The sequence below is a fragment of the Hylobates moloch genome, unplaced genomic scaffold (assembly GCF_009828535.3).
Source record: "Hylobates moloch isolate HMO894 unplaced genomic scaffold, HMol_V3 SCAFFOLD_2, whole genome shotgun sequence".
Classification (NCBI taxonomy): domain Eukaryota; kingdom Metazoa; phylum Chordata; class Mammalia; order Primates; family Hylobatidae; genus Hylobates; species Hylobates moloch.
Window position 1 is genome coordinate 86,055,596 of NW_026652277.1, and position 22,049 is coordinate 86,077,644.

General features: G+C 35.4%; 1 protein-coding gene across 7 annotated transcripts in view; it reads right to left on the minus strand.

The window, feature by feature from the left end:
- The window catches only part of MEI4 (meiotic double-stranded break formation protein 4), a 383,241-nt gene that overhangs the window by 128,998 nt on the left and 232,194 nt on the right, over positions 1 to 22,049 (minus strand). For 4 of the 7 annotated variants that reach the window (XR_009212197.1, XR_009212198.1, XR_009212196.1 and 1 more), the window contains exon 5: positions 11,266 to 11,368. Coding sequence is in view for 3 of the 7 variants with exons in the window: in XM_032152836.2 (XP_032008727.1) it covers positions 11,099 to 11,368 (270 nt within the window). In the remaining 4 variants the exon portion in view is untranslated. Of the gene's footprint in view, positions 1 to 7,448; positions 11,369 to 22,049 lie in introns of those variants that run through there. The other 3 variants (XM_058435020.1, XM_058435018.1, XM_032152836.2) reach the window with 2 other exon arrangements.

The following is a 22,049-nucleotide window of genomic DNA, read 5'->3' on the forward strand; positions in this document are numbered from 1 at the left end:
GCACAAACCTACGCTAAACATCAAGATATAAGTTTTGAAATACTCTTCCAATGGCGGGTGCAGTGGCTCACACCTGTAATCCCAGCACTTTGGGAGGCCGAGGTGGGCGGATCACGAGGTCAAGATAGAGACCATCCTGGCTAACAAGGTGAAACCCTGTCTCTATTTGTAAAAATACAAAAAATTGGCCATGCATGTTGGCATACGCCTGTAATCCCAGCTACCCTGAAGGCTGAGGCAGGAGAATTGCTTGAACCTGGGAGACAGAGGTTGCAGTGAGCCTAGATCGCACCACTGCACCCCAGCCTGGGCAACAGAGCGAGACTCTGTCTCAAAAAAAAAAAAAAAATACTTTTCCAAAATGTTCAAAGTGTAGTGGCCAATATCAAGTTTACACACATTAATTTTATTTAAAAAGTAGTTGTAGTTCAACCAATGAACTGTATGAGTCAAGCTTACTGTTTCAACTTTCTGACATTGTTTTATCATCTATAAAATGAGGATAAATGAACTTGAGGGGTTTTTCAGTTGAAAAATTGAGTGGACTGCCAATGAAATTGTCAATAAATGAAATCACATGGTCCAAGGGGGTGTGCAGAATTCAAATTCAGTTCAGGCAGGTCAGATTGGGAGATGGTGGGTGTGTGGTAGCTTATGCTTCAAAGAACAGTGGACTTTAGTGCAAAGTAACTAAAAAAGTTATAGTTCACATGAGGCCCGTGTTGACTGATGCAGTATTAGCTAGTGGCTGGAGTATCATTGGATGCTGAGAGAACTGAAGAATAAAATACTGCAAGTATGTTCTAGCTATGTTATGGAAGGCACTCATAGGAACAAATAAGGGTAATAGGACAGTAGTTCTACAGGTATATTAGTTAGGGATCAGTGGGTCTAAGCTACAGAAACTGTCTTTGGTTAACATAAGCAGACAAGTTATAGCTTTGCTTAAAGAACAACTGTGGTAGCTCATAGATTCAACTGGAAAGCTGGAAGATCATATTTGGAAAAAGGCAAGAAGCAGGTAGCTCTGAGGGCTTAGCACCAAGAACTACTCAACAATTTCATCAGTGTGTTGCCATCACAAAGGATGACCTACAACTGCTTTCAGTGATTCTGCACAGGATTGTCATTCCAGAGAAGGAGTTTCCAAATGGCCTAGCAAATATGTGAACACTTCTCAACTAGAAAAAAACAGCATCTTGATTTTTCAGCCTTAAAGAAGACTGTGCACAATGGGCAAGAAAATTCACAAAAGGAAATTAGGATGTTATTTCCAAATCCACTATCCTTAGCCAGAGCAAGGGCCAGGATCCATATTCACGGAGAACTGGAATGGTAACAAGGAGCTAGGGCAGGAAGCCTGGGCATATGAACCTTGCAAAAAGAATTGTCACCTAGGCTGTAGGCACCTGAATTCTATTCCACGGCTCCCTCACTGGTAGGAAAGAGGTCTCCTAAATATACCACTGGTTCCAGATCTCACCAACTGAAAACCTCTGAAGGACTGATTCATCTCTGGCATACTAACAAGTTAAGTGTATAATTAAGCACTTTCCACAGTTTCAAGCACACAGAAATTATGAGTAACATTAACATTAATGTTGATATAACATTATTATAACATAATCATCATAGTTGCCATTAAACATAGGTTGAATGAGAAGAGATTCAGGGAGAGAAACTATTTCAGTATGGTTTGGCTTTAAGTCCACTTAGAATTCAGGCAGAATACTTGGAATAGGAGAAGATACGAATACATAAAATTTAATACTGTCTCTGACACTATCTCCGTGACTCTGGACAAGTCACTGAACCTCTCTGCACCTGCTTCTTCCTATGTAAAATGGAATTAATAGGAATAGTAATACTACCTATTGTATAGGGTCGTTATGAGAACTGAATGAGATAACACATGAAAAGTGCTTGGGACAGTGCCTGATCCATAATAAACATTATATAAGTGTTATCTCCTTTTCTTAGTATCATTATTATTACTTTAGAGTTCACAAAGTGCTTTTCACATATATTCATTTCATTCATGCAAACCATTCTGTGGTGAAGGTATTCTTTAAAATTTTAACAATAAAAAATAGATATTTTTATGATATGGATAGTGATACTCTCATCTTTTAACTGTGAGTCTATTCTGCTAGACCTTATAGATGTATACAAAATTATATCACTGAAGGACCTCCATGGAGACAGAAAAAAGACAAAACTCCCCAATTCTGGGTAATAACATTTAATAATAATTGATGGTTACATTTAACATTTAATAATAATTGGTAGTTATATTTCACAATTTTAGTGATGTATACATAAATGATTCTAGCAGAAATACAGATAGTCTTTGTTCTTCATGAATAAAAAACAGATGCTCTCTTTTATAATGAGAAAATAAGAATATTAAATGACTTGTCCTAAGTCACAAGATTACTTGGCCAACGATGGTCCTCTACCCTCTTTCCTCCCATCTCCACCCACAACCCCACACCTCCCCACTTCTATTTGTATCTTCTGCAAAATGGTCTCTCTGGGCTTCATTGCTGTTTTAATATGGTAAGAAACAGAAAGGCCTATTTTTAAATGAAACTTTAATATAGTGCTGATTAACAAGGCACAGAGCAAGTAAAAGTCCTTACATCTTTTCCCCAAACCTAAGAAAAAATGAGTAAACAATATTTGTCCAAATAAAGTTTTTTGGGGGGGGAAAATATCACAGAGATGTTTCTAATTATTGAAATTTTATATATTTTCTCTTGTGATGTAAAAAGTTATAAAGACATTTTCTAACTTCATAAGATGGTTCAGAAATGTCAAACACTGTCAACAGGGATCATACTGATTAATGCTTATCCTGAAATAGAGATTTTTTTCTTCTCCTTTATGACAAAAAGTATAATTTTGAAGCTAGTGTAAACTATGCTTCAAATGTATTATTTATTTTCACTTCTAAGTCTTAGGAATTAACTCTAATCCATGTATGGATGTCTGATCTTGATCCTTGTGTTTTGAAAGATTTAACTCACTTTATCCTCAGAAAGTGTTACTCAGACTGACTTACAAAGCAATCAGATAGCAAAGTAGAATTTACGTCTATTTCTTTTAAATAAATGCCACCAATTTGGCCATCTCTAGCACCTTACTGCACTTCTTTTATTCTTCCAAATATAAAGGAATATTTAAGTTATCAAATTTTACTTAATATAATGTAAATTTCCCACCACTATAATTATCATAAGCACATGCTGCGTATGTCTAAAAAGAACACTTTAAGAAGTGTGCAAACTGGAGTTCTGCTGTCAGGATAACTTTATGCGCTACACTCGGTTTCTACTTCTGCAGTTAGGAACATGACAGCTGTTTGTATCTGAGTGCCAAGAATGTGGAGTACATGTTGACTCAGTTGCTTGCTGCCTATCTAAATCCTGGCTTTGATTTTTTTTTTTTTCTAGCTGTCACCTTGGGCAAATTATTTAAATGCCCTGTGCTTGCTTTTCACCTAATTGGAGATAATCAGTATACTTACCTCATAGGGTTGTTAGAAGGATTAAAATAATAAAGAACAAGTATGGAGTGCCTAGCACATATCAAAAACGCTAAATAAATGCTGGGTACTATCTGCCTTACTAAAGTGATGGTGCAAAGCCATATGGATTATGGTATGTGATTTTCTTTTAAATAGAATCTCTGGAATAGAATTCTATTTAAAAGGGATTCACCACATGAGCCACGATTATACAAGCCTTAGAAATTATTTTTTGAAGTCTTCACTTGGGAATAGTATCAGCATATTAATTTGGAGCTGGAGACACCTTCACATTTCTATAACATTTCTTCTAGCTTTTTTTTTTCATTTTACACTTGGAATGGCTGTGTTTGCTTTGCCCAGTCTCTTATGTTCTCTTCTATTAATAGATTTTATCAAGTTGCAAGATAAAATGCCTAGTCAGCTATGGCAAACTCCACTTCTTAGTCCTGACATGGTGGAAGGGGACATGCTACTATTTTTTCTTCTTCTTCTTTTTTTTTTTTTTTTTTAACTGACAAGGTTTTTCTCTGTCATGTAGGCTCACCTCAAACTCCTGGCCTCAAGCGAGCATCCTGCCTCAGCTTCCCAAAGTGCTAGGATTAGAGGTGTGAGCTACCGTGCCTGGCTACCTTCCTCATTTTAAAGGTTCATGTCACTCTTTGCAGTGGACTGGCTCTGGAACTATCCTAAAGAGAAACGTCATGCCAGGGAGATCCAAGGGTGTGTTCCATGTCCTCAATGCAACATATAACAAAAAGGCACCAACGGTCGTGTTACTGCTTGTGGTGGCTCCCCTTAAAAACTCCAGGTAAAATTATAGGAAATATTTTCTTTTTCAAACTTCAGAATTCGTTTCAAGAGGTTTGGATCTCTTTTTAGAAAATGTGGAATTTGAGTGTGTGTTTGAGAGAGAAATAAGAACAAATGCCGGTTTAAGTGTCTGGCATTTCCAGTGTTCCTGAAATGATTACTTATTCATGAAAATATCTTCTTAGTTAAGTCGTTAAAGCTAACAGCAGAGATTGTTCTGTTCCCTCCCCATGTGTCAGGGGTGCTGTCCTTAGGCAACTCTGGAGCTCACAGTAACATAGTAAAGACCCAAAGTGGTAGAATCAAATTAAGCAGCAAAGTTGAACCAAATTCAGCACTGTTTATTAATTATTTATAGCTAACCATATTCTAGAAGGATTTGTGGCAGCTAGAATTTCATCTCTAGGGTTGAGAAATAGAATAATATGTTTATAAGTCAGTTATATTTACTATATGTATTAAACATCTCCTGGAATAAAAGGAATATTCTGATATTACTTGGGGCAGCTAATAAGAGGAAAGTAACACCATGTGTGCATCTCTCTGCACATTCATTGCTCTATCCCAGGACAAATGCAAAAAACTATAGTTAATTTGATCTAAACCCAGATTATAATAATTTTTAAAGTACTACCATGGGGAATAAAGATATATTTTAGTAAGACAGCTAAAAGCTAAGTATTAAAATGCTATTTTTGAAGTGCTATTAAGGTTGATCTGTTTATAAATATGCTACTTCAGTGAACCTGGAATAATTTGGTTTCCAAAAAATCCTCCTTTGGAATTTTAAGGCACATATAAGGAAACTTAAAAAAATAAATACTATAGGATGACTAAATTCCTACTTTCTGAATAATTTTATAAGTATTAAACCTTCCTAATCAGTAAAAACAATATTAGTGCTTTTCAAACATTAGTGGACATCAGAATCACCTGGAAGACTTGATAAAACACAGAATACTGAACCACAACCCTGGTGTTTCTGATCTTGTAGTAGGTCTGGGGTGAAGGCTTAAAATTTTTATTTCTTTTTTTAAAATTATACTTTAAGTTTTAGGGTACATGTGCACAATGTGCAGGTTTGTTACATATGTATACATGTGCCATGTTGGTGTTCTGCACCCATTAACTCGTCATTAACATTAGGCATATCTCCTAATGCTATCCCTTCCCCTCCCCCCACCCCACAACAGGCCCCAGTGTGTGATGTTCCCCTTCCTGTGTCCATGTGTTCTCATTGTTCAGTTCCCACCTATGAGTGAGAACATGTGGTGTTTGGTTTTTTGTCCTTGTGATAGTTGGCTGAGAATGATGGTTTCCAGCTTCATCCATGTCCCTACAAAGGATATGAACTCATCATTTTTCACAGCTGCATAGTATTCCATGGTGTATATGTGCCACATTTTCTTAATCCAGTCTATCGTTTTTGGACATTTGGGTTGGTTCCAAGTCTTTGCTATTGTGAATACTGCTGCGTAAACATACGTGTGCACGTGTCTTTATAGCAGCATGATTTGTAATCCTTTGGGTATATACCCAGTAATGGGATGGCTGGGTCAAATGGTATTTCTAGTTCTAGATCCCTGAGGAATTGCCACACTGACTTCCACAATGGATGAACTAGTTTACAGTCCCACCAACAGTGTAAAAGTGTTCCTATTTCTCCACATCCTCTCCAGCACCTGTTGTTTCCTGACTTTTTAATGATCGTCATTCTAACTGGTGTGAGATGGTATCTCATTGTGGTTTTGATTTTCATTTCTCTGATGGCCAGTGATGATGAGCATTTTTTCAGGTATCTTTTGGCTGCATAAATGTCTTCTTTTGAGAAGTGTCTGTTCATATCCTTTGCCCACTTGTTGATGGGGTTGTTTGTTTTTTTCTTGTAAATTTGTTTGAGTTCTTTGTAGATTCTGGGTATTAGCCCTTTGTCAGATGAGTAGATTGCAAAAATTTTCTCCCATTTTGTAGGTTGGCTGTTCACTCTGATGGTAGTTTCTTATGCTGTGCAGAAGCTGTTTAGTTTAATTAGATCCCATTTGTCAATTTTGGCTTATGTTGCCATTGCTTTTGGTGTTTTAGACATGAAGTCCTTGCCCATGCCTATGTCCTGAATGGTATTGCCTAGGTTTTCTTCTAGGGTTTTTATGGTTTTAGGTCTAATATGTAAGTCTTTAATCCATCTTGAATTAATTTTTGCATAAGGTGTAAGGAAGGGATCCAGTTTCAGCTTTCTACATATGGCTAGCCAGTTTTCCCAGCACCATTTATTAAATAGGGAATTGTTTCCCCATTTCTTGTTTTTGTCAGGTTTTTCAAAGACCATGCTGTTTTGGTTACTGTAGGCTTGTAGTATAATTTGAAGTCAGGTAGCATGATGACTCCAGCTTTGTTCTTTTGGCTTAGGATTGACTTGGCGATGCGGGGTCTTTTTTGGTTCCATACGAACTTTAATGTAGTTTTTTCCAATTCTGTGAAGAAAGTCATTTGTAGCTTGATGGGGATGGCATTGAATCTATAAATTACCTGAAGGAGAACTACAAACCACTGCTCAATGAAATAAAGAATCTATAAATTACCTGAAGGAGAACTACAAACCACTTCTCAATGAAATAAAAGAGGATACAAACAAATGGAAGAACATTCCATGCTCATGGGTAGGAAGAATCAATATCGTGAAAATGGCCATACTGCCTAAAATATTTATTTCTTACAAGTTTCCAAGTGATGCTAATATGGCTGGGTTGGGGACCACATTTGAGGACCACTGCTTTATATATGGTCAGAGACAACTAAGGTTAATTAACATTATCACCTGGAAATCTTGCTGCTCCAGTGGACTGACTAAACACTTACATAAACACAACTACTGACAGAAATACAACAAAAGTTCACCAACAATTTAAGCAGCTAGAGCAAAATTTAGATTAAAATGTCAGAAGAAAATACTATAAGTGTAGGGTAAATGCCCATGAAATATATAATTGAATTATTTAAATGTCTTAAATGTTAGAACATTATATTTTCAGAAGCTTTGCTTCCTATTAGGGATAGATCTTTAAAATTCCTTTCATATTAAATAAAAACAGATGACTGTCATATTAAGTAAAAAACAAAAAAAGGGGCTGAGTTTATTTTTTATGTGTTTGTAATACTCTGTAATATTTAGAAAGTTCTTACAAGACCAGTATATTTATTAACCAGATAAATTTTGTATTGTACAATTCTATAAATAATTCAGAAAGAATAAATTAACTTTTAACAATAATAAAATCCTATATATTTTTTCAATATTAGATAAACATTAACAAGTTAATTATCTCCTTCAGCAAATATTGATGTAGTTGGGTCGTTATATTGACTGCTAAAAGAAAGCTTGGTTTAATAATTCTGACAAAAGTTAAAGCTTAGTATGTTTTATTTTTGCAAATAATTGGTTGTAGACACTTGGTGCTTCATATTTTATGAATAAATGAAATTAGGTTATAATAAATCAGAGCTGTCAATATTTTCCCCACAATATGGCGTTCAGAAAATCTGCAAGTGTACATAAAATTCTGGAAATGCAAATGACTTGTTTCCCTGCCTCTCTTGAAACATGCTGACCTTGGCTAAAAGACAACAAATACCATTAAAAATTACAAGGCCTGTGAGATAATTGTATATATTTTTCCAAGAACAAACCAATCAGATTTGTTTTCTCTCCCCATTTTGCTTATCATTACAGCCTCACAGTCTACCTAAACACCTCTGGAGGGAGCTCTGTACCTTTTAGGACATTACTGTTTGAAGACAATCTGTAACTTGGCTACAGTCTTGAGTAGCAAGATGCTACAACCTTGAAAAGGTCAAAGATGCTGTTCCTCTGGTTTGCTTATAGATAGGACAACTTGTTTACAGCAGTTAAAAAATCCAAAATAAGCTAATCATAAGCTAGTAATTTCCACTGTTGTGCCTTAAGGTTCATAGTTAAGCATGTATAAAGCTTTGAGGACAATTGCAAAGAAGTTGTGTTTGTGAAAGTTTCCTGAAGTGCCAGGACAGCTGCACATAACAGGCAGTGCAGTAAAGTAGGAGTGTGGAATTGGAAGATGGACTTCCTCAGGATGAAACCTAACTGCCACTTCCTGGTGTTGTGGGTAAGTTCTGAGTTCTTCATCTCTAAAATACAGATTCAGGAAATAACTGTACCTTTCTCATACAGTTGCTGGGAGAATCAAAAAGGTTAATATATGTAAAATGCTTAGGTAAGTACCTGGCTATTTGGTATTATACATATCGTATATATATGTATAATATTACTTATTCATGTATTTTATTATATAAATGTATATAAAATTTAATATATATTTACTCTCATATAAAATATATATTTATTATAACATAATAAATAGTATAAGAGTTATAGCAATTATCATCACTTTTTATTTCCTTCATTTTTATGATCATTCTGTGGTTCTCTTTATTTCCTGTCCTATCTTATATCCAGTTTCAATGCTGCCCAATTACTACTGACACCATTACTCTTATCCCTAAAACCTTAATTCTAAAGCTAGACATTACCTAAATATAAACTGTTATAATATTCTTCAACATTGTAATACCAGTTTAAATCATTCATTCATTCACTGCTTTACTGAAACACAGATAAAAATGTCTCATTTTATCATTTTATCTTCTTTTTGACCAGTAGATTTGGGCCTTAATACTAATTTACTACACCATTCACTCTGATATAGACTGAAACACAGGATAATGAAAGTTTAAGTACCATATACTTGGTGGAAGTTAAATGTTTATATAAAATGGATACCAAATGGAAATAAAATGTTTCTCCATTTTGTGCATTCACAGTGATCCCAACATCTTGCATCTTCTTTTATAATAAATACATTTCCTAGGCTAATTTTCAGACCTTGAAGCCTTGGAGACCACTGAAATTAATAAATTTGTTGTAGTTCCAAAAGTTTCTTAGCTGATCATTACATTGGCTGGCTGCAATGGGGAAAGGGCCATTGCTGGTACTTGTGTATTTACCAATCTTGTTTCATCACAAGGAAAGAAGATGAAGGTGTCATGGAAAGTGGATTTTGTGTAATGCCATCAACTGAAGTGATGTCCATAAGCCTTCAGAGGTGTTCACAGGAATCAGACATTAGAAAAATCCCTCCTAATCCAAGATTTGGAATATCCTTCTTGTATTCAACTGGTACTTGTTGTGAAGTAAATTATTGGCCCTAATTACCTACCTACATCCATGCTCATTGCCATGTAACTGCAAGTTCTCCCACTCAAGGTGACGCCTACTCCCCTGTCACTTTTCTTTGGGCTTGACCATTTGATGTACTTTGACAATGCATGTGGATGGAAGTGCTAATGTGACATTTCTCAGCCTAGCCTTTAGTCTTGCTCAACTGCCACTGCCATGAGAGGAGCTGCCACTGCCATGAGAGGAGCTTCCACTGAGAAGCTACTTCCCCCTGAGTCAGTCTGGTTCTCAGAATATGCATATGTGGAAGAGAAGAAAGCCTGACTTTTAGCAAGAAGCCTATTCCTGTGGTATGTGCAACCTGAGCAGAGCTTTTCATTAAAGACCAGTCCAAATCAGCTGATCCTTGAGTGACCTGCATATATCTGAGAAATAGTACTGTTGTATACCACTGATATTTTATGATTATCTGTTACATAACAAAAGCTGACTGACATACATGTAGTTTCAGGATTATCAAAAAGGCATTATCTTTTCAAAAATGCTAGAAATAATTCCAAAGATAATTGTGCCAGATGACATAATTGTATATACATTGTAGGTGGAATTAGCAAGATTACTTTTAATGCCAATGACATTTAGGAATGCTAATTAACTTATGAAACACTATCACATATCATTAATAAAGGAAATTTATATTTTGTGTTCTGTAAATGGCTCTATAGGAAACGTAACATATACTCATTAAGTTTGTGGTTATGATTTTAATCGCTGAAATAAAGTCAATGAAATTGTATAACTGAAAAATTCAACCAAATAACTATAAATTTCATTTTTAGATGGATATTAGAATTTATAAAGTATCTCTAGTGACTTAATTGTGTACTACTTAACAACTATTATAACATATTTAATCAACAGAATTGAAACAAGTATTTGTTGAAAAACAAAGAACATTTTAAACAACCAATAGTATTTTCAAAAGAGCTCGACCACTGTTTTAGCCATATGAAATAAAAAGCAATTAAGTTTCCAAAGGTTAAAAAAATTCTACTTCTATATGATTCTTGTCTAAGATGAAAGCAATGATGTAAGTTCAACTATGTAAGAAAAAGTTTTTAAAATTGCATTTATGACCACTTATATTCCAACACTTTGTGTTGATAATGCAACTAAACTTTAAAAATCTCTTTGATTACCATTTAGCATCAATTACATGGAAATCTTTTACAACTTCAATATCTTTTAAGAGACGCGACAGACAATTAATGGTCCATTTTACAGAATAATAGAGCTAAACCATATTAAGTGAAATAAAATACAGTTACATGGGAATAAGGATGGCATTACCAACTGAAACTGGCTGATTTTAGTATAGAAATATGACTCATAAAATTTCATACAATTTAAGACTAACCATTAAGTTGAATTGATAATTATATTTAGAGATCAATTCTAAAATGCGAATTAAAATACTATTGAAAATCTTTTCAATATGAGATTTTCATATATTCTACTTTATTATGCTTCAAACATGTGGTAAATTGCTAAGGAATGGAGTTATTTTTAAGAGTTTCTATCTGTGCTGAGTTCAAAAGAATGCCCACTCTCCATAAATAAAAAGTAAACAAAGGAAATGTATCAGAAAGTTGGAAAATAGTTTCATCATGCTTCTGAAGAAATTTCTTGATTTCTTGGTCATCATGACCTATACCTGAAGTGTTGCCTTCTTTGGTTTCCTTTTGAAGAAGCTGCTCCAGAACCCAGAACAGGTAAAAAATGTTTTCATAGCGTGACACATCATAACTGGCTTGCTCCTACAAATAAACAACAAACTCCTTTAAAAAATTGGGTATAAATTACCTAAGAAAAAAATATATATAAATAAAATATATGTATTATATACATAATATATGCAATATATATATCATGGAATACTATTGCAGCTATAAAAAGAGAACAAAACCGTGTCTTTTGCAGCAGTGCAAATGCAGCTAGAGGCCATTACCTAAGCAAATCAATTAATGCAGGAACAGGAAACCAAATACCACAAATTTTCACATATAAGTGGAAGCTAAACATTGAGTACACATGAACAGCAAGATGGGAACAATAGACACCAGGGACTACTATAACAGGTAGGGTCAGAGGGAGGGGGTAATAACTGAACAACTACCTATTGGGTACTGTGCTCACTACCTCGGTGAAAAGATCATTTGTATACCAAACTGCAGTGACACAGAAATTATCCATGTAATAAACTTTCACATGTACCCCGTGAAGCTAAAGTAAAAGTTAGTTAGAAAAAAAAACCAAAAAAATAGTTGAATTGGACTATATTGAACTAAGAAGCTTCTGCATAGCAAAGGAAACGATCAAGAGGGCAGAGGTAACTTACAGAATGAGAAAATATATTTGCAAACTAATTATCTATATAAATGGACTAATATCCAGAGTATGCAAGAAACTCAAGCAATGCAACAATAAAAAATAAATAATCCAAGTAATAAGGGGGCAAAGGACATGAACCAACATGCCTTAGGAGGAGACATACAAATGGGTAAGTTATACAAAAAAATGCTCAACATAATCATCAGGGAAATGCAAATAAAAACTACAATGTGATCCATCTCATTCCAGTTACAATGGCTATTATTAAGAAGACAAAAAAAAAAAAAACAGAAGCTGGTGAGAATGTGGATAAAATGGAATGTTTATGTACTGTTAGTAGGAATGCAAATTAGTGTATCCATGGAAAGCAGTATGGTGATTTCTCAAAAAAACCAAAAAATAGAATTACAATATAATCCAGCAATCCCACTACTATTTGTCCAAAGGAAATTAAATCAGTCTATCAAAAGGATACCTGCATCACCATGTTTACTGGAACCCTATTCACAATAGCCAAGATCCAATTCTGTGAAGAAAGTCATTGGTAGCTTGATGGGGGGATGGCATTGAATCTATAAATTACCTTGGGCAGTATGGCCATTTTCATGATATTGATTCTTCCTACCCATGAGCATGGAATGTTCTTCCAATTGTTTGTATCCTCTTTTATTTCACTGAGCAGTTGTTTGTAGCTCTCCTTGAAGAGGTCCTTCACGTCCCTTGTAAGTAAGTTGCATTCCTATGCATTTTATTCTCTTTGAAGCAATTGTGAATGGAAGTTCACTCATGATTTGGCTCTCTGTTTGTCTGTTATTGGTGTATAAGTATGTTTGTGTTTTTGTACATTGATTTTGTATCCTGAGACTTTGCTGAAGTTGCTTATCAGCTTAAGGAGATTTTGGGCTGATACAATGGGGTTTTCTAGACATACAATCATGTCATCTGCAAACAGGGACAACTTGACTTCCTCTTTTCCTAGTTGAATACCCTTTATTTCCTTCTCCTGCCTGACTGCCCTGGCCAGAACTTCCAACACTGTGTTGAATAGGAGTGGTGAGAGAGGGCATCCCTGTCTTGTGCCAGTTTTCAAAGGGAATGCTTCCAGTTTTTGCCCATTCAGTATGATATTGGCTGTGGGGTTGTCATAGATAGCTCTTATTATTTTGAGATACGTCCCATCAATAGCTAATTTGTTGAGAGTTTTTAGCATGAAGGGTTGTTGAATTTTGTCAAAGGCCTTTCTGCATCTATTGAGGTAATCATGTGGTTTTTGTCATTGGTTCTGTTTATATGCTGGATTACGTTTATTGATTTGCATATGTTGAACCAGCCCTGCATCCCAGGGATGAAGCCCACTTGATCATGGTGGATAAACTTTTTGGTGTGCTGCTGGATTCGGTTTGCCAGTATTTTATTGAGGATTTTTGCATCGATGTTCATCAGGGATATTGGTCTAAAATTCTCTTTTTTTGTTGTGTCTCTGCCAGGCTTTGGTATCAGGATGATGCTGGCCTCATGAAATGAGTTAGGGAGCATTCCCTCTTTTTCTATTGATTGGAATAGTTTCAGAAAGAATGGTACCATTTCCTCCTTGTACCTCTGGTAGAATTCAGCTGTCAATCCATCTGGTCCTGGACTTTTGTTGGTTGCCAATTTCAGAGCCTGTTACTGGTCTATTCAGAGATTCAACTTCTTCCTGGTTTAGTCTTGGGCGGGTGTATGTGTCGAGGAATTTATCCATTTCTTCTAGATTTTCTAGTTTATTTGCATAGAGGTGTTTATAGTATTCTCTGATGGTAGTTTGTATTTCTGTGGGATCGGTGGTGATATCCCCTTTATCATTTTTTATTGAGTCTATTTGAGTCTTCTCTCTTTTCTTCTTCATTAGTCTTGCTAGTGGTCTATCAATTTTGTTGATCTTTTCAAAAAACCAGCTCCTGGATTCATTGATTTTTTGAAGTGTTTTTTGTGTCTCTATCCATGTAGTTGAGCAGTTTTGAGTGAGTTTCTTAATCTTGAGTTCTAGTTTGATTGCACTGTGGTCTGAGAGACAGTTTGTTATAATTTCTGTTCTTTTACATTTGCTGAAGAGTGCTTTACTTCCAACTATGTGGTCAATTTTGGAATAGGTGTGGTGTGGTGCTGAAAAGAATGCATATGCTGTTGATTTGGGGTGGAGAGTTCTGTAGATGTCTATTAGGTCTGCTTGGTGCAGAGTTGAGTTCAGTTCTAGATATCTTTGTTAACTGTCTCATTATTCTGTCTAATGTTGACAGTGGGGTGTTACAGTCTCCCATTATTATCATGTGAGAGTCTAAGTCTCTCTCTTTTTAGGTCTCTAAGGACTTGCTTTATGAATCTGGGTGCTCCTATATTGGGTGCATATATATTTAGGACAGTTAGCTCTTCTTGTTGAATTGATCCCTTTACTATTATGTAATGGCCTCCTTTTTCTCTTTTGATCTTTGTTGGTTTAAAGTCTGTTTTATCAGAGACTAGGATTGCAACCTCTGCCTTTTTTTATTTTCCATTTGCTACTTTAAAGTTCATATGGAACCAAAAAAGAGCCCACATTGCCAAGTCAATCCTAAGCCAAAAGAACCAAGCTGGAGGCATCACGCTACCTGACTTCAAACTATACTACAAGGCTACAGTAACCAAAACAGCATGATACTGGTACCAAAACACAGATATAGACAAATGGAAGAGAAGAGAGCCCTCAGAAATAATGCCACATATCTACAACCATCTGATCTTTGAAAAACCTGACAAAAACAAGAAATGGGGAAACAATTCCCTATTTAATAAATGGTGCTGGGAAAACTGGCTAGCCACATGTAGAAAGCTGAAACTGGATCCTTTCCTTACATCTTCTACAAAAATTAATTCAAGATGGATTAAAGACTTAAATGTTAGACCTAAAACCATAGAAACCCTAGAAGAAAACCTAGGCAATACCATTCAGGACATAGGCATGGGCAAGGACTTCATGTCTAAAACACCAAAAGCAAAGGCAACAAAAGCCAAAATTAACAAATGGGATCTAATTAATCTAAAGAGCTTCTGCACAGCAAAAGAAACTACCATCAGAGTGAACAGGAAACCTACAGAATGGGAGAAAATTTTTGTAATCTACTCTTCTGATGAAGGGCTAATATCCAGAATCTACAATGAACTTAAATTCACAAGAAAAAAAACAACCCCATCAACAAGTGGGCAAAGGATATGAACAGACACTTCTCAAAAGAAGACATTTATGCAGTCAAAAGACACATGAAAAAATGCTCATCATCACTGGCCATCAGAGAAATGCAAATCAAAACCACAATGAGATACCATCTCACACCAGTTAGAATGGCCATCATTAAAAAGTCAGGAAACAATAGGTGCTGGAGAGGATGTGGAGAAATAGGAACACTTTTACACTGTTGGTGGGACTGTAAACTAATTCAACCATTGTGGAAGTCAGTGTGGCAATTCCTCAGGGATGTAGAACTAGAAATACCATTTGACCCAGCCATCCCATTACTGGGTATATACCCAAAGAATTATAAGGACACATGCACACGTATGTTTATTGCGGCACTATTCACAATAGCAAAGACTTGGAACCAACCCAAATGTCCAACAATGATAGACTGGATTAAGAAAGTGTGGCACATATACACCATGGAATACTATGCAGCTGTAAAAAATGATGAGTTCATGTCCTTTGTAGGGACACAGATGAAGCTGGAAACCATCATTCTCAGCAAACTATCGCAAGGACAAAAAAACAAACACTGCATGTTCTCACTCATAGGTGGGAATTGAACAATGAGAACACATGGACACAGAAAGGGGAAACATCACACACCGGGTCCTATTGTGGAGTGTGGGGAGGGGAAGCGATAGCATTTGGAGATATACCTAATGTTAAATGAAGAGTTAATGGGTGCAGCACAGCAACATGGCACAAGTATACATATGTAACAAACCTGCACGTTGTGCACATGTACCCTAAAACTTAAAGTATAAGAAAAAAAAAGATATTGGCTAGTGATTCAATATTCTCCCATGTTTTATTTTGCCTGAGTGAAAAATCTTGCTATTTGAAAATAAAGTTTTCGGTTTAACCACACCTTAAAAAAAATAGCCAAGATCTAGAATCTATCTAAGCATCTATCAACATAAGAATGTATAAATGTCTCAGACACTGTAGTGCACAGTCATACAGAGCTAGTTCAGATGTTTCTCTTTCAAGCCATGGTCTCTTGAGCCTGCCCATGCTCTGGGTGTAAACATAGCAGCCATAGAGAGCTATATCCACAGTGAACTCTGAGCCTGCCTGTCCTCTCTTTCTTGGCTTCCCAGGTGTTTCATAATCACCCATGCCTTGCATAGAGTTACCAATGTGGCAATGGATGCACCTGTGCCCTGGGCCCAGTGCCATTACTGCCCCAGACTCCAGAGTCAGTATTCCTTCCCTGTAAGCCTGTACTTTAGGCCCCAGCTCTATGCTTGACCAACTCATCAGACTCCAGTGCCACCATGGATATAAAAGGGCTAGCAAACTTAACCCAATGCCAAAATGGATTTATTCAATTACAACTTCTCCAGCAGGAAAATAAAAGACTGAAAGGACCCTAGTAGTGATTGTTATTAAAGGTCCCAGCAATTCTCATCACAACTGCAGATATCCACAGTGTTTGCTGCTAAGGATGCCTGCAATCTTCATCAACCTTGACATCAGCTGATAGAACTATACAGAGACGATGCAACTTCACCCTTGGTGCTGGAACCTCTGAACTCCAACCAGCAAGCACCGCTGTACACACCCAACCCATAAGGCATGATCTTTCAACACCAAAACTACTATGCAGAGTCTGAATAAATGACTTCTCTACCAAATGTGCAGACATCAGCATAAAGCAACAAGAAACATTAAAAACCAAAGAGGCATATCACCACAAAGACTACAATATTTTAGTAGTTGCCCCAAAGAAATGGGTATGTGCAAACTTTCTGAGAAATAAATAATTAAAAATAATTATTTTAAGGAAGCTCAGCAGAGTTTAAGAAAATACACAGAATTAGTTTATTGAAATCAGGATAACAATTAAAAAATGATAAATTTTACAGAGATATTAAAATTGTATTAAAAAATAAAAATTCTGGGGGGCTGAAAATACAATAAATAAAAAAATATTTTCAATAGCAGAATGCATCAAGTAGAAAAAAAGATTTAGAGACAAGTTATTTGAAAATATGCAAAGAAGAGAAGAAAACCAAATTTATGGAACAAAATCAAAAGATCAAGTATTGTAAATTATGAGTTAAAGAAGAGAAAGAAATATAAAGGGACAGAAATCTTATATTATTAAAAAAAAAAAAAGCTGGCCCGGCTCAGTGGCTCACGCCTGTAATCCCAGCACTCTGGGAGGCCGAGGAGGGCGGATCACAAGGTCAGGAGACCAAGACCATCCTGGCTAACACAGTGAAACCCAATCTCTCTCTACTAAACATACAAAAAATTAGCCAGGCATGGTGGCACACATCTGTAGTCCCAGCTACTCAGGAGGCTGAGGCAAGAGATTCACTTGAACCTGGGAGGCGGAGGTTGCAGTGAGCTGAGATCATGCCACTGCACTCCAGCCTGGGAGACAGAGTGAGACTCTGCCTCAAAAAAAAAAAAAAAAAAAAAAAAAAAGCTGAAAATTTCTACAGTCTATAGAAAGATATAAATTTTCTGATACATAAAGGGCAAAGGTGTCTAATTATATTCAATCCAAACAAAACTGTACAAAAACATGTTATAGCCATGGATTCAAAAATCAAAGTCAAAGAGAGGATCATGAGAGTAGCAAGAAAAAGAAGCATTATCACATACTGAAAAAGGAGTTTTCAGTAAGGCTATGAACAGAATTTTTAGAGGTCAGAAGAGAGAGATGATGTATACAAAATGCCCAGAAAAAACAAAGAACCCCCCCCACCAAAACAACAACAACAACAACAACAAACTGCCAACCGAGACTAATTTATCTGGCAAAGCTGTCTTTCAGAAATGCATAAGAGATAAAGACTTTCCCAGACAAAAGTGAGAGAGTTTATCAACCCCCAGAACTGTCTTAAAAATTGTGAAAAGGAATTATTTAAGGTAAGAAAATGATGCTATTAGTAACCTAAAACATGAAAGTATAAAACTCACTGGTAAAAAGTAAGTACAAAGTAAAATTAGAATATTTTAATACTGTAAAAGTGGCATGTAAATCACTTAAATCTTAGTGTGAAGCTTAAAAGAAAAAATACTAAAAATAATAATAGCTAAAATAATCTTTTAAAGGATACACAATATAAAAAGATGCAAATTGTGACACTGAAAACATAAAATGTGGGGAGATAGTAGAAGTGCAGATTTCTTTATGCAATGAAAGTTAAATTGGATTTACAATAGCAAAGACATGGAATCAACCTAACTGCTCATGAACCGTGGACTGGATAAAGAAAATGTGGTGCATATACATCACTGAATAGTATGCAGTCATAAAAATGAATGAGTTCATGTCCTTTGCAGCAACATGGATGGAGCTGAAGGCCATTGTCCTAAGTGAATTAAAATAGAAACAGAAAACCAAATCCTGTATGTTCTCATTTATAAGTGAGAGCTAAATATTGGGTACACATGGACAAAAAAAGAAGAGCAATAGATACTGGGGCCTACTTGAGAGTTGGGGGTGGGAGTAGAGTGAGGATTGCAAAACTACCTATTGAGTACTATGCTTATTACCTATGTGAAAAAATATTCTGTACACCAAATCCCTGTGACACCCAATTTACCCATGTAATAAACTGCACATGTAACCCGTGAACCTAAAATAAAAAAAGTTGGAAAGAAAATTAAAGCTACATTGTTATCAGCTTAAAACATACTGTTATAATTATAAGATGCTTTACGTGAGTCTTATGGTAACCACAAAGCAAAAAGCTTTGTAGATAAACAAAAGATAAAAAATAAAAATTCAAAGCATAACACTAGAGAAAAATATGTAATTGCAAAGAATGTAAGAGAAGAAGGAAAAAAATGTACAAAATAACCAGAAAACAACAAAACCACAGTACTAAGTTCTTACTTTTCTACAATTACTTGAAAGTAAATGGATTAAGTTCTCCAATCCAAAAACATTGAGTGGCTGAATGGATAAAAAAATATTACCCAATTAAATGCTGCCTACAAGTGACTGACTTGATCTTTAAGTACACAAATACACTGAAAGTGGAGGGATAGAAATAGATATTCCAAGTAAATGAAAACCAAATATAGAAAGGGCAGCTATACTATATATAACATAAATGTTCCTATAAATGTAATGCACCACATTATCATAATGAAGAATAAAAGCCATATGATAATCTGAGTAGATAGATATAGAAAAGGCATCTGACAAAATTAAACATCATTTCATGCTAAAAACTTTCAATGAATTAGACAGAAGAGATGTACCTCCACAAAAGAAAAGCTATATATGACAAGTCCATAGTTAACATCATAATCAATGGTAAAAAGTTGAAAGTCTTTCCTCTAAGACCAAGTACAAGACAAGGATACCCACTCTTTCCACTTGCATTCAACATAGTACAGATGTTCCTCAACTTACAATGGGATTACATTTGAATAAACCCATTGTAAGTTGAAAATATTGTAAGTTCAAAATGTGTTTAATAGATCTAACCTGTCAAACATCATAGTTTAGCCTAGTTTACCTTAAATATGCTCAGAACACTTACATTAGATTATATTACATTTGGAAAGAAAACATCTAAAATAAAGCCTATTTTATAATAAAGTGTTGACTATCACACATAATTAACTGAACAGTCCTCAAAGTGAAAAATAGAATGGTTTTATGAGTACTTGAAGTGTGCTTGTGCTGACTGTGCATTGCTTTGACACTACTTTAAATTGAAATTTTCTAAGTTAACCATCACAAGTCAGGGACTCTGTACTGAAAGCCCTTGCCAGAGCAGTTGGTCAAAAAAGAAAAAAAAGGAAATAAAAAGCATTCAAGTTAGAAAGAAAGAAGTTAAACCATCTCTGTTTGTAGACAATATAATCTTATCTTATATATAGAAAACCCTGAAGACTCCATCAAAAAATGTCAGAATAAATAAGTAAAGTGGAAGGTGTGAGCCCCCAAAATCTGAGACAGGTCTCAGTTAATTTAGAAAGTTTATTTGCCAAAGTTGAGCACAGGCGTCCATGACACAGCCTCAGGAGCTCCTGATGACATGTGCCCGAGGTGGTCAGAACACAGTTCGGTTTTATACATTCTAGGGAGACATGAGACATCAATCAACATATGCAAGATGAACACTGATTCAGTCTGGAGAGGCGGGACAACTTGAAGCAAAGGTGAGACTTGAACCCAGGTGGGGGCTTTCTAGGTCATAGGTAGATAACAGACAAATGGCTGCATTCTTCTGAGTTTCTGATTAGCCTCTCTAAAGGAGGCAATCAGATATCCATTTATCTCAGTGAGCAGAGGGGTGACTTTGGATAGAATGGGAGACAGGCTGGCCCTAATCACTTCCCAGCCTGAATTTTCCCTATAGCTTAGTGATTTGGAGGCCCCAAGATTTATTTTCCTTTCACAAAGGATACAAAATCAATATACAAAAATCAGTAGTGCTTCTATACACTTAACAATGAACTAGCCACACAATCAAGAGAATAATTCCATTCACAATAGCTACAAAAATCCAAAATACTTAAGAATACATTTAACCAAGGAGGTGAAAAAACTATACATTAAAAACTATAAAATTCTGATTAAAGATATTGAAGAATATACAACTAAACAGAAAGATGCCCATGGTTCATGGACTGGAAGAATTAAATTGTTAAAATGCCTATAGTATATCAAAGTAATATACAGATTCAATACAATTTTTATCAAAATTCCAACAAATTTTGTCACAGAAAAAGAGAGAGAAAAAATTTTAATAATTGTTAAGAGCTATAAAATACCTCAAATAGCCAAAGCAATTTTAAACAAATAAATAGGGAAAAGCTGAATGCATCATACTACCTGATTTCAAAATCTGCTACAAGACTATAATAATCAAAACAGTATGGTATTGGACTAACAACAGACATAGTCCAGTGGATAAGAATAGTGAACCAGAAATAAATCCACAAATTTATGGTCAATTGCTTTCCCAGAAAAGAACAAAAATATACAGTAGAAAAAGGACAATCTCTTCAATGAATGATGCTGGGAAAACTGAATATTCACATGTAGAATGAAATTAGACACTCATCTCACACCATATACAAAAATCAACTCAAAATGGATAAAACATTTAAACTTAAGATCTGAAACTGTAAAACTGCTACATAAAAAAGGAGAAAGCTCTATGACATTGGTCTCGGCAATTATTTTTCGGATATGATCCCAAAGTACAGGCCAGAAAAGAAAAGGTAGTCAAATGGAATTATACTAAGCTAAAAAGCTTCTGAACAGCCAAGGAAACAATAAACAGAATGAAGAAATAACTTGCATAATGGGAGAATATATATTCAAATCATATACCTGATAAATGGCTAATATTAAAAATATATAAGAAAGTCAAACAATTCAACAGTAAAAAAATAAACAGCCTGATTAAAAATGGGCAAAGGACCTGAACAGACATTTCTCAAAAGAAGACATACAAACAGCCAATAGGTATATTAAACAATGCATTAACAATACCAATCATCAGGGAAATGTAAATTAAAACCACGATGAGGTATCACCTCATAGCTGTTAGGATGACTATCATCAGCAAGATAATAGATAACTGTTGGTGAGGGTATGGAGAAAAGGGAACCCTTCTAAACTGTTGGTTGGAATGTAGATTGGTGAGTTATTACAGAAAACAGAGATGCCTCTAAAAAATTCAAAAAAAAAGTTACTAGCCTATGATCCAGTAATTCTACTACTGAGTATATATCTAAAGAAAATGAAAATCATTATGTCAAAGAAATATCTGTACTACTACATCATTGCAGCATTATTCACAATAACCAGGATAGGGTTATTGTGTGCACCAACTTATGTGTCCACCAACAGATGAACAGGTGAAGAA